The sequence below is a fragment of the Protopterus annectens genome, chromosome 13.part0, assembly GCF_019279795.1.
Source record: "Protopterus annectens isolate FY-2018-M chromosome 13.part0, PAN1.0, whole genome shotgun sequence".
NCBI lineage: Eukaryota > Metazoa > Chordata > Ceratodontiformes > Protopteridae > Protopterus > Protopterus annectens.
The window spans coordinates 1,142,681,768-1,142,695,730 of NC_056747.1; the positions used below are offsets into that span (position 1 = coordinate 1,142,681,768).

Consider the following 13,963-nt stretch of genomic DNA (forward strand, 5'->3'; position numbering starts at 1 on the left):
GAGAATGAATGGCTGAAAATACAGATTTACATATACCAAGTCCACAATTGTCATTTCTTAGAATATTCTCTTCTCTCCGAGGTATGGCAGTCTTAGACTTTTTATATACAAGTTTAAGGGTATGGGGGATTTGCCCCCTGCAAAAAAGAATTTTAATATAGGAGAAGAGTGATGTTCAATATTTGTGCTTCTACATTTTTGGTCTTTTTGTACTGTATGTAGAAACTCAGTGTTTGGAGCATTTCTACTTCTCAAAATATTGACATTTTTGTAAATTTTAATGTATCCCTGGAGCATGTGTAGAACGTGTTTATATTTGTTCATCTGACATTTTGATGTCAGTATCCTGAGTGTGACATTGTGTCCATTTGATTGAGTGTCTCCATCTGAAACCTGTAGGGATATATATATATATATATATATATATATATATATATATATATATATATATATACACACACACATATATATGTATATGTATATATATATATATATATATATATATATATATATATATATATATATATATATATATATACATATACATATGTATATGTATATATATATGTATATATATATATATATATATATATATATATATATGTATATATATATATATGTATATGTATATATATATATATATATATATATATATATATATATACACACACACACACACACACACACACACACACACACACACACACATATATATATATATATATATATATATATATGCCTCTGAGAAAAGTGGAAGTTTCATGTTGTTATGCAGAAAGTAACAATGCCAGCTACTTGAGGCGTGCATTTACATTCATATGTAGCTGTTCTAGCAACAAGAAGGAAGTGATGTCTCAATTCCTAAAAAAATATCTGTCTGCTGTTTACCTCTGTTTGTTGATAAGCAGAAACATAAAATGGGTTTGACTCATAAAAAATATCATACAAGCACAGAATAAGTAAAACTACCTTTATTACCTTGTGCTTTTCCATACATTACAATCCTGGCCTTTTCTCTGTCCTATTGATAGACACTCTATGGACAGTGATATTCTATTGTGGCTGCTATATAAATTTTATATAAAAATAATACTAAATTAATTTCCATTTCATGCCTTCTATTTGGTTCTGTTCAAGAACTTGTGAAACAGAGTGCCAAAGTTAAGTCAGGATATGGGATATGTATAGGAAAATAGTTTAACTTGTTAAGTAAAGTAGTATAGTTAAGAAAGTATTTGTACCAGCCTCAGAACTACAGAGTGATGGATGCAGGCCTCATTAATTCTTGATGTTTCTGACATAACTACAAACGAGTCAACAGCTGCATGGAAAGGGCAGAGACACGGACCCACTAGACAAAAGATCCTTTTTCAAAGGTGGACTGTATTGAAATAGTATGAACACTTTAACCATATGACTCATATCTCTGTATTATTTGCTCTAAAGTATCTATATTAGGCTAGTGGAAATATCAGATGAAACATTCTTTTTCTTTGTTTTGGTTTTTGGCAAGTTAGCACAGATGCCCAAAGATCTGACTTGCTAATAAAATACTTTCTGTACCAAGACTACATGAGTTTGAATATTTGTACTTTATTTTGCCTATTTTGTGTCCATGAACAAGCCACTTTATCAGACAGTACTTTGGAACAATTGATAATTTGGCCTAGACCCCTTAATGGTCTCCTAGACTACAAGTCTAGTTACTCCTTAGCAACCTATTTTGAATCTCTGACCTAAGCATCCTATTCTATTATTATAAACACTGAGCTACAAAATGAGTCTGCCTTTCTCCAAATCCCACTTCAGGCTCAAACACTCCTTTCAAACATTACAACAAACTAGTGAGAGGATACATGCTTAGCCAGCTATGCTGGTGTCTGCAATCCTGGAATGAAATGGTAGGATCATTGTGTGGCAACTAGGCGGAGGAATAAAAAAGTAGCAGAAAATCTCTCTTGAGATGCAGGAGTGTGCTAAGTACTGCCTTTTATGTTATTATTATTTAGCAATAAGTCTGCTGTTGGGACCATACCTTTCAACTGTACAGATTTTCCCAGAATGTCCAGATTTTTGCGTCATATTTTTGACATTTTTCTCATGAATTGTGGTTTTCCTGTAAACCACTGGCAAATCATAGACGTTGAAATAATGACAGACATTTGAGTTTCAGACTTCATACCCTTCAGAAAATTCATGCTCATGTAACACCTGTTATTCTATTAACATTCTAAGTTTGTAAGAGCAATATTTAAAAAAAAGTGTCTCTGCTTTTGGAACATTGTTCCCCTGTTTTTTATAGCTTTGTCCAGATTTCTTGGTCTAAGAGGTTGAGAAGATATGTTGGGACCTCTGTGTTGATGTCTGGCAAGTAACATGAAAAAATGGAGGACAAAGCCACTAGTTGTGCCAGAAATTGTGCTAAATTCTCCACCTGTCCCCTACTCTTATTGTCAGGCTCAACTGTTGCTTCTTCTTTCTGGTAGTAAATATGCATTGTATAGGGGAATTGATGTCAGAGGCTTCTAGGGCATTGAGTGAGGCCATTTTGGTTAGTACTAAGTAAGGCAGGTTGTTAGAAATAATTCCTAGAAAATATGATCAAAGCTGATAAGGGGAGGCACTCTAATAAAATATGAATGAGCATACTAAGTTAGTGTACACTTTATCTATCCCTTGTTGTATCTCAGGACCTCACTTTATGAAGGCAGAATGTGAAATTTAACTAATTACTGACATCTTGAATGTATGCAGCAGGCTTCATTTTTTGCTTGCAGACTGAATTCCATGCAGAAATACACATCTGTGAGCAAAACAAAAGTGCAACAGTTTGGTTGCAAGCATAACTATTGCATTGCTTGCACTGTCTGAAAGAATGAACCGATATTTATTGAACAGGGAAAAACTGTTAACTGCTTGCAAACAAAGGAAAAAGGGTCCTTACATATTTTCTTTACAATATTTCCCCTACTCTGTTTTTTCTATACCTTCTGCATCTAGTAATATTCTGCATTTGTGTACGCCATCATAGGGCAGACAGAGTGCCTAACTACATACTGAAAATAGTGGTGAACAGCAGAGGTCAGGTGATTCTGTTGTTTATCAATTTACAAAGAAAGCACACATGACTTGCATTGCTTGATTTTTTCCAGATCCTCTAAAAACAATGCAATGCAATGCATTATGCTTAGGGATTTTGTTTATAGGATATAGGAAGTAATTGTTTTTTTACAGCAATCAGCAGTGACACCCTTTGATTTGAAAGCACTGGAATTCTCCAGAGTATTACAACTTATTCAGCTATTTCTTCCTGTGGACTTTAGCCACTCCCCCCCCCCCCCCCCAAAAATAAAAAATCATGCTTGACACTCCCTCATTCCATTCTGAAATGGGATGCCAGCAAAGTAAGAAACATGATCAAAAAGGCATTATGTGTTTAGCTTCCACAACAGTCTTGTATCCCCCTTACCTGAGGGTTCCAGATTATGTTTAAAAACAAAGAAAATGTAGCAGAAAAGACTTTCAGCATTTTTTTTTCTCTATTTTTTTTCCTTTTGTCCTACTCTAGAAATTTGGTTCATGGACTTTCATTCACTTTACTTTCTGTGTTATGTCTTTATTGAGTATCATTTACTCCACAACCTCTGTCCCACTGGCTTTGGTGATCACTAACTGTTTCTCAGCTGTGTCACTTTCCCCTTCAGCTCTTATACATTCATAAAATCTCAGTTACTATTTTCAGCTCACATTTCACTCCTACTGGTTATACTTCCTTTCCTCAGATTTGATAGGCTGACATACATTGAGTTAGGATCACTGCCTACAGCCATTTCAGTTGCTTACTGGTCCTACAGTCTCTTGAGGGTGGGACCAACTAATGAAAAATGAAAAAACAAAAACTCTGTCCAGATGTCTTATGCAAACAGTTAAGGAATTCCTACTGTTAAGGACCTTGGTAGCAACAAATGCCAAGGTAACAGTAAGGAAATCCATGAGTTATGTTACATATTAAAAACAGGAAAGAATACTGCACAGAAACTGCAAGGAAAACCTTTCCTCAATAAGTGTGAGGATACCTAGTGCCGACTGCCTTCTCAAACATGTTGCATGTTTTGTGTTAAACTGAATGATACAGCACTGTCAGCTGGGGCTTAAAGATCCTGTTTCATTTTTTTTTTTTTGAGAGTGAGATTTAAACTCCAAAACATGTGGCCCAGTTTCTCACTACATTGATCCTCAAATACATTCTGTAACAAGCTTGTCGCTAACTTAAAAAAAATTGAAAACTCTGGTTATTTAGAAATGTTTACTGAAAAGAATTGTTGAGGTTCTTTTCAAGACTTAATAATGCCTGACAGGACATGTGCTGTGACGGCATAATATTATTCATCTGGCTGGACACTGCCAAGGACTGAATGCAGTGAACACTGATCTGTGACACTCGTCTAATAATGCTTTATTGTAGCATAAAACAGGTTATTTTGTCATAAGCTAAGAGAATATATATTAAAAAATACAATTCTGATTAACTGTAGTTGTTTTTAATTACATGGAATGTTATGCTAACATAACCCCACCACTTAAGGTTAACTCTGATAAATCATAGACATGATACTGGTTGCCTCTTATGCACTGCAGTCTCACATGAGCTGTATAATAACAAATCGTTTTTTAGACGTGGTTGTTTCTTTCTGGCTTTATTGTACAACCACATGAATTATGGGTGGGTAACTTAATAACATAAAACTATAAATGAGTTATATAATATATTTGGTCACATAATTTGATTGTCATTTTTTTTCTTCAGTCATTTCTGACCTGGAAAACAAATCCCTTGTGTGCTTACATGACATTTGTCATTCAGAATGCTAGAAATAGTGTATGTTTTGCCACAGTTTGTACCTCCCATACTTCTTGGGGTTTAATAGCTTAATTCTAGGTATGCAGGACCAATAGCCAAACCTTTTCTTATCTGCCACCCACCTTTTCTTATCTGCCACCCGCCATATACAAACAGACAATATAAATTAATAAAAAAAGTTTGCAAGCACTGGTTTGATGATAGAAACATACGTGGATGGCAACAGTAGAGTATCTGCTGTAACTGAGATAGCGCCATCAGCCATCTTGGTGCTGACGCTCTAGTTAAGAACTGATTGACACAAATGTTTAGAAGCAGTTGGCTCCTACTATGTAACAGTTATTTTAGGTAGTCTGTCAAATTGCGATGGGGAGGTGCTGCATGAAGATACATTTTTTTTTTCTGAACTGCAAGCCAACTCCCTTCTCTTCCCCACCGTTGTATCATGGATCATAGTGAGATGTCTGATGTGATTTGAAGGGTTTGTCCATTGGTTCGCTTCTTGGCGCTCCGTCTCCCAGCATCTCCACGCCTGTAAGGCTGGTTACGTAAATCTAAAGACAAAAATTAAAAGCAGTCAAATAAGTCATGAAGGGTCATTTTGTACTTTTTATGCTTCAACCCCCCCCCCCCCTCAACTTCTCATTTTTTTCTTGCAAGTTTCATATAGTTCTCAAGGTAGTAATCTGTGGTCAATGCCTTCCTGAAGTCATGAGTTCAGTTCTCTCAGCCTCATTCTGAATACTGTAAGATACTGAACTGTTACACCAAATGTGTGTAATTTAACCTTTAGATTAGTGCATTGTTATTAAGTAGTTGCTCTTTCCGGATCTCCACCCTCAATGAGTTCTGTTGAATTCATATCAAGATAATAATATAAAAAATAAAAATTTGTAAATAAGCAAGTCTTTAAACCAGACTGGAACTGACATCTCACCACTGAAAACAGGCTCTTTTACATACTAGGATTTTCTTAATAAACACTAAAGTTTGCGTGCTTTGCGCGGTATAACTTTTTATCCTTTTGCTTTTACCCTGCAGTGCCCAGAGTGACATCATTAGACATCACTAGATAACCTGATCAGTCTGAAATGTCTTCCTGTCTAGAATCTCGTGGTTTGCACTAAATCTTCTTCCAGATTCTTCTGTATGAAAAATACGTTGGAGAGGAAGTGGTCATTCTTATGTGGCACAAACTGCTATGTTTTTTTAACCTTATATATTGTCAAGCTACTTAATAATAGTGTCCATTATACTAAGCCTTGATTATTGCCACATATCACTAGCCATGTAATTTAGATTTTTTCCTCTCTGCCACAAAAAGCTTTAAATAGCAGTGACTACAGCGTTCTTCATAAGTGCTATATATCATTACTAACAGCCGTGTCTCCATTCCTGAAGAGAGCAAACAATACCAGTGAACCCCACATGAAAGTAATTTGAGCAGGGACAGGCATTCATCATGAGAGATAGACATAATGGTGCAGCGTTGCAACAGTAGCATTGCTGCCTCACAGCAAGAGGTTCTCTGGTTTGATTCTTAGCTGGGGTGCCTTCTGTGCGTAGTCTGCATGTCGTCCCTGCGTTCTTGTGGGTTTCTTTCAGGTGCTCTGGTTTCCTCCCACTTTCAAAGACATGCACCTGAAGCATTTCTGCCTGGGCTGCTGCTGAAAATTGGCTTTGTTCCAAGTCAGACTTTCCTGGTTAACAAATAATAAAATAAAAATAACATATAAAATTCATGCACCATTTATATCTGCATATACGTACCTTGCATATTATGTGTGACTGACCTGTGCAAAAAGAAGATCAGGCTGTCTGTGTTAATGTGTGAATTTAAAATGCAAACTATTTTGAGAAGTGGGTGATACAGAATTTTTGGGAACTGAACTCAGGACTCTATGCTGTTGACTTTCTCTACCAATTAAGTTTTCTGTATTAAATCATAACAAGATTTTGGAATGCAGGTAATGAGGGCGAGTTCCTTATAATATAATTGGCTGAGTGGAAAGTGCAGGAAAAGTAAACTCAAATTAAACAGGAACAGATTACATTACCTTATGCATTAAAGTTTACTACTGCCTGGCAGTTTGCACTCATATTGTGACTGATTTATTCAGCTGGAGTGTTATACAAGTTCTAATTCAACAACATAAACAATGAAAAAAGAACTGTCACTCCATGGGAAACCAGATATAATTACGAGATAAACAGACAGAGGAAACACTTCAGCAAGTGTATTATTCTGGTAGCACAATTAGTGAGGTAAAGTCTGCTGAAAGTTGTACCTTGGGACTGTCTGGTGTGAGTGAATTTCTGATCTGAAGCTGAATCGATTATTAGTTTATGCAGAGTTATAGAAACTGATGCCACTTTTTTGCATACTTTAGGATACTTCAGATGTTTTCCTTTTCAAATGATGTGTAAGTTTTGCCACTAGAACAGTGCTACCTAAACTGAATGAGGTTGATTTAACAGTGGCACAACATATCACACATTTGCCTTTGGTGCTGGAAGACCAGAAGTCAGTGGTTTCAGTTTCCACATTAGGTGAATGGATTATTGACGCTGCAGTGCAACATTAGGGGATGCTGGATTCCTGAATGTGTCATCCTTTGACTGAGGTCATCTGCTTGAGTTGTTGGTAGCTCAGGTGGATGTAAAATATCATGTGACACCATGACACGTACTGAACAGAATAGGTGAAGTTTCCTGAGGCCCTGCCTAAATTTCTTGTAGTGATGCTAATACCACCTCAGGTCTCCTCTGAAAAGAGGCCACTAGCTAAGAAAGACTAACCTGGTGAGCAAACAATAACTACATTTGTTTGATTTTAATGTAATATGTATTTTCATCCTCCAATACTTGTTTTATCCCATTCAGGGTTGTTGGGGAGTCAGGGATTATCCTAGCAAGCAGTAGGTGTAAGGCAGAGAACCTCTTCTGGATGAGACAGCAGTCCATAGCAAGGCATGCACATACAATTACTCACATACTACATGCACATCAATGGACAGTTTAGAGAAATATCAGTTCACTTAACAGGTCTTTGAGATGTGGGAGAAACCCTGGATAAAACCCATGTGGAACATAGCCAGTGCCAGTGGTAAAAAGAGCTAAAGCTTGGAGTACAGCCCAAATGACCCAAGTCTGATTAGTGGCTTGGGCACCTGATGGCATTAGCAGGGGAATTATGTGTGCCCATTCTGGGGGAGAAGAGAGGAGATGGCGGAGCTGGTTTCATTATACATAGGTCCCCTTGGTGAAAGGTTGGGGTACAAGTACAAAACCACGAGTGGGTGGTACCCTTCAGAGTGGGTGTGCAAGAACATACACTCATGGGGAAGATACTGTGAGCCTCTGTGGTGATGTGGGACACACTCACTTTCTGAGGGGGTGGGGTTAGACCATATTATACACCCTAACAGCAGGAATACCAGTGACAGCACAACCAGCCCATGTGGCTGCTTAAATGATGTCCCTCCCCAGACAGTTCTCACTTTGATAACAGGTGAAATCCTTGGGTAAAACAGGAATAGATGAGTGTATCTGGTTGGGGTGGGGTGACTGATGGCTGAGAGATACTGAGGCAAAAAAAGTGCAGTACCTGATCAAAACCAATCAAAATCACTAGCTGTCATTTACAGACCATGTATACTTTTCATGTAGTTTTTTTTATTACATTGTTACATTATATTATCAAAATTACCTTTTCTTTTGTTTTTCAGTACTTCATTCATATTTTACTGATATAAAACTGTGGTAAGTATTAATGGTCTAAAAGTCTTTGATACAGCATTTAAGATTAATGTGATCTGCATGTCAGTTCTTTACTCATATGTACTGTACATATTTCTTATGTTGCATACTTTCCTTTTAAAATCCAAACGGTAATTTTATGCACCACGTCTGGCATGTGGGTGTGATGGCATTAAGCCAGAATTTCAGACACAGCATTTGTAGCTGCACTGCACCTGAATTACAGGAATATAACATTTATTTTGGCCTGTTTGCATTTTTTGATGCAAACCTGTGAGACAAAGTGAGAATTACAAATTCAGCATTAGGTCCCTGCAGAGGGTTTGACCTTATATGAATTCCAGCAAAATGTTTTGCTTTGGGCCGTTTTGTGTGAAAATGCTGAAACAAGTACATTTCATTTTTTACATACAGAGCTTGAATTTGTCCCTGGTTTCCCTATTTTAAATATTTGTTTATAATATTTTTTTTGTTTCTCCTGCAGCTGGCCATCAGCCACTCCATGGAGGATCTCCTCTTTCTTTGGGTCTGCTGAACCTGAAAAATTTCTCTGGACATCCTCCAACTCATTCTTAAGTCCAGTGAGGAGTTTGCGGTCTTGAGCCCAGGGCAGCATTTTTTTTGCTGAGTAGGATTATTTTGTTATGCCCTAAGAGTCCCTTCCTCTTATACATGCACACTTGTCCAGGGATGAACATACAAGGGATATGATGACAAAAGACACAACAACATCTAATACTTTTTTCACGTTTAAAAATCAAGCATGGCATATATTATTATAACAAGCCTTTACTTTTTGTATAAATATTTTTATTAATTTTATGCAAACATAGCAATTGTGTATTACACTACTTCCACATATGTAACCCCCCCCCCCCACTGCTGCAGCTACTACAGATCTGTATCCTAGAAGAATACCGATACAGAAAAGTGCTGCATGTCACTATTAACATGAAGTTTAGCCATTGCTTCCTGATTCCAAACAATTAGTAATGATCTTTTGTGTAGATAAAGAAACAAAAAAGAAACTATCTTGTAATAAATGACATGGATAGAATTTTATAACCCAGTAATGAAATCTGTGGATCCATGTGTAAAATGTAACAGGTATGTCACTGGTAAACTGAACCAAACTCTGCTCAATTTATTTTGGGACAGCTCTACCATGCATGTTGCCATGAATCAAGCTGACCACAACTGTGCCAGCAGCTGCTAGTTGTATAAACCAAACTTTTATATGATCTCCAAATTATTAGTAATTTATTGTTTGATACATTCCAAACAAATTCTCTGTTCCATTTAATTGCCAATTGTGTGATTCCATCTTGATTATTACTAGGTCTGAGTCTCTTGAAGGAATATTACAGAAGACTTAATTGGTAGACCCAAATTATTTGAATGAAACATTTAGATATATTTTTAATTTTTTAAATATTTAAAATCTGGAGTATTTACAAATGCTGTAAATACCTTTTAGCTTCAGCAAGTTTATTTGGAATAAGTTATAAAAAAATGTCATTAGTTCTAACAAAGTAAAATGTTGTCCTTATTGAAAGTAACATATTCCAATATATGACTGGCATGTTGATCATCAATATGGTTCTTTTGTAATTGTAGCTACAAGAAGGTCCATGGTCAGGGTCAGTATGGCATATCCTGGCATGTCCTGCACCCCCAACTATCTGTGAAAGGGGAAACAGAAAAAACAGTATACCAAAATCTGGGCCAGCATATATTTTTCATGGTGCGTTCGTTAATAATCTGATTGAGCTTTGCTGGAAGCATCACAATTGCCTATCAGTCTGCAAATTAATTTGTTTGCCAAATGGGACACCTGGCTGAAAGTAAACTAGGAGTATTAGAGCGTATTACAGTTGCAAGCAGTTCAACTTATGACAACAGGAAAGGGAGGCAAGATATCGGATGGAGGTGGGGTTGAGGGATCTGTGGAAGGGACGAGTGTGTGGGACACGTAGGAGGATAAGAAACTGGAGTAGGATGTAAAGGAGGTAAAGGGAGAGGGTAGAAAAGGTAGAAACAGGAAGTTAAGAAGATGATCTGGGTAGAGACAGTTATAACAGGAGAAAGAAGGATTTGGGGAGAGAGGTAAAGTAGGCAGAGGGTGGTGGTTGACAGGGTCTGTTATATATTCAAACTTTCTAAACTTCAAATCCCATATGTTTGACAACATATGATCGAAATTTAAAAGTTCGAATATATAATATAAAAAAAAAACAAAACAAAAAAACTTACCTTAACAGTGCACCCCCCCCACACCACCTCTACTTAAATATATCAACTCCGAGATCGCACTTCAGTGCAGAAAAGGGAAATTCTCCCATTCTGCACCAAATGGCGCCAGTATGTTTAACCTTTGAACGCTTGAAATTTTGATCATATGGTGTCGACCATATGCCATGTTAAGAGATTGTGGTCTGTAACTACAGTGAATTTTCTTCCATACAGATAAGGCTGAAGTTTCTGCAGTGCCCACACTATGGCTAGACATTCCTTTTCTACAGCTGCATAGCATTCCTCCCTGGGTTGGAGCCTACGACTGAGCTAAACCACTGGGTGCTCTTCTCCCTCTGAAGAAATCTGGCTAAGTACAGCCCCCACCCCATGGTTTGAAGCATCCACCTGCACAACAAATTTTTTGCTGTAATCTGGACTAGCTAACACAGTGGGTCCTCTCAAAGCTCCTTTAAGCTTCTGGAAAGCCTGTTCACATGCTGGGGTCCAAACTACTTTATCTGGCCTGTTTTTCCTTGTCAGGTCTGTGAGGGAAGCAGCTATGGTACTATAACTGGGGATGAACTTCCTGTAATACCCTGCTGTTACTAAAAATGCCCTCACCTGCTTTTTGGTAACAGGTGCAGGCCATGCCTGAATGGCTTCCACTTTGGCAGGTTCTGGCCTGATCTTACCACTCCCCACTCTGTGTCCTAAGTAGGAGACCTCTGCCATACCCACCTGACTTTTTCCGGGCTTAATGGTCAACCCTGCCCTCTGTAGTCTGCCCAGCACTTCCCTGATATGCTGATGGTACTCTTGCCAGGAATGGCTGTAGATGGCAATATCATCTAGGTAAGCAAGGGCAAAATCTCCTGCTAGGATACAATATACCAGCCTCTGTAAATTCGCTGGGGCATTTTTCATCCCAAAGGGCATCTTTGTGAACTCATACAAGCCAAAAGGAGTCACAAAGGCTGACATCTCTCTAGCACCGAGAGTCAAGGGTACCTACCAATAACCCTTGGTAAGATCAATGGTGGTAAGATACTTAGCCCCACCTAACTGCTCTAGGGATTCACCTGTCCTAGGCATGGGGTAAGCATCTGACTCTGTGTGACTATTTAATTTCCTGTAGTCCGCACAGAACCTGGGGCTGCCATCCTTCTTTGGTACAAGCACAACTGGGGAGGCCCAGGGACTGCCGGACTCCTGAATTACCCCTAGTTCCAACATTTCCTGTATCTCCTCCCTCAGAGTATGTTTGACTCTCTCAGGCAGCCTATAAGGGACCTGCCTAATAGGCCTTTGGGGTCCTGTATCCATATGGTGCTGCACCAGGTGGGTACACCATGGTTTCCCAGTGAACATGCCCCCAAACCCCTGTAACACTGCTCGGATTTCTTGAACCTGGTAGGGGATATTGCTACCCTTCCACTGAGGTGTCAGTCCGAGCCTCACTTAGGAGATCAGTCACCCATTCTCCCTCAGATTCCTCCTGCAATCCACTTCAACTACTCAGCACAAGGGCCTCCCTATCATGGTAAGGTTTCATCATGTTAACATGGTACAATTTGTGCCCCTGCCTCATGCCTAGCAGTTCTACTTTGTAGTTAACATCACTGTCCTTCCTTACCACCTTAGCTGCCTGCTGCTTGCTGTGTCTGATAGGAATGAGAACCATTACCTGCTGCCCTACAACATACTGTCTAGCTCGAGCATTGCTGTCATACCAGACATTTTTTCTGCTGTTGGGCTTCTGCCAGGTTCTCCTGGGCCAAGCCCATGAGTTCCCTGAGCCTTGTCCTGAGGTTTAGGACATATGCCACAACAGACTCCTTGTAGGATTCACACTCACCCTCCCACTGATCTTGAACTAAATCTAGAGGTCCCCACACCCTATGCCCATACAACAACAACAACTCAAATGGTGAAAAATGTGTGGATTCCTGGGGAGCCTCTCTGTAAGCAAACAACAGATGGGGCAAATATTTGTCCCTGTCCCTCTTAAACTGGTCTGCAAATCTCCGTAGCATCGTCTTGAGTGTAGAGTTTAACCTCTCAGCAAGACCATTAGTCTGGGGATGGTAGGGGTGGTCTTTAGGTGCTTCACCACACAGTACTTCCACAGACAAGCCAGCAGGTCTGACATCAAATTGGCACCTCTGTCAGTCAGTATTTCTTTTGGGAAATCTACCCTGCTGAAAATATCTAACAAAGCATTTGCCTCCTTTTCTGTCTCAATGGAGGAAAGAGACACTACCTCAGGGAATCTGATAGCATAATCTACTACCACTAGGATATACTTTTTCCCTGTGGAGCTTGGGGTACTTAGAGGCCCCACAATATCCATAGTTACTCTCTGAAATGGCTCCTCAATCACAGGCAAAGCCATAAAAGGAGCTTTCACTTTGTCTCCTGCCTTGCCTACCTTTTGGCACTGCTCACAGGTCCTGCAGTACCCTGTTACAGCTCTAGAAATCCCAGGCCAATAGAAGTTCTGCATAATATGTATGTTTTATACCCATATGACTGGCAAAGGGAATATCATGGGCTATGGCTAGAAGTGCCAGAGGGTAGGCTTTGGGCACTACTAACGGCTGTATGCTCTCACACTCTAGCCCTCCCTCAGGCATCCACTCTCTATACAGTAACCCTTTGTCCCAGTATACAGATTCCCCCTTCCCTTGAGAATCAGGTGCCTTACTAGCTACCTTTCTCAGGCCTTGTAATGTAGGGTCTGAGAGCTGATCCTGTCACAACTCTCTCTTTGTAACCCTTCCCAGCTCCCTTTCCACAGGAAGTCTGGGATCCTGTGACAGTGGTGCCTCACTGTCAACCTGGGTTGTACTACTCACATCTGCCCTTGCAGTCACTCTGTGCAAGGGAACATCAGTACCCACAAGCAGCTGTGGCTCTCCTTTAGTCTCACTGCTATAGGGTAGCTTCCCCTCTGAAGTAACCATCTCACCAGTCCTGGCTGCAAGTGTGTGAACCACCTGGGTCTACCCCAGGCTACCAGACCCACATGCTTGTCTCCAAGCCTGACTGCTTGTAACTGCATGAACGCATGGTACTGCATTACCAAAATCATTCCCTCTCAAGACATCT

The 13,963-nt window shown here is 39.2% G+C and overlaps 1 protein-coding gene across 6 annotated transcripts in view; it reads right to left on the reverse strand.

The window, feature by feature from the left end:
• Nucleotides 1–956: 956 nt before the first annotated feature.
• Nucleotides 957–13,963, reverse strand: part of FMNL1 (formin like 1) — a 1,099,995-nt gene continuing 1,086,988 nt past the window's right edge. For 4 of the 6 annotated variants that reach the window (XM_044055136.1, XM_044055138.1, XM_044055134.1 and 1 more), the window contains one exon: nucleotides 957–5,415. In XM_044055136.1, coding sequence (XP_043911071.1) covers nucleotides 5,312–5,415 — 104 coding nt within the window. In that variant the 3' untranslated portion in view covers nucleotides 957–5,311. The remainder of the gene's footprint in view (nucleotides 5,416–13,963) is intronic. The other 2 variants (XM_044055139.1, XM_044055135.1) reach the window with 1 other exon arrangement.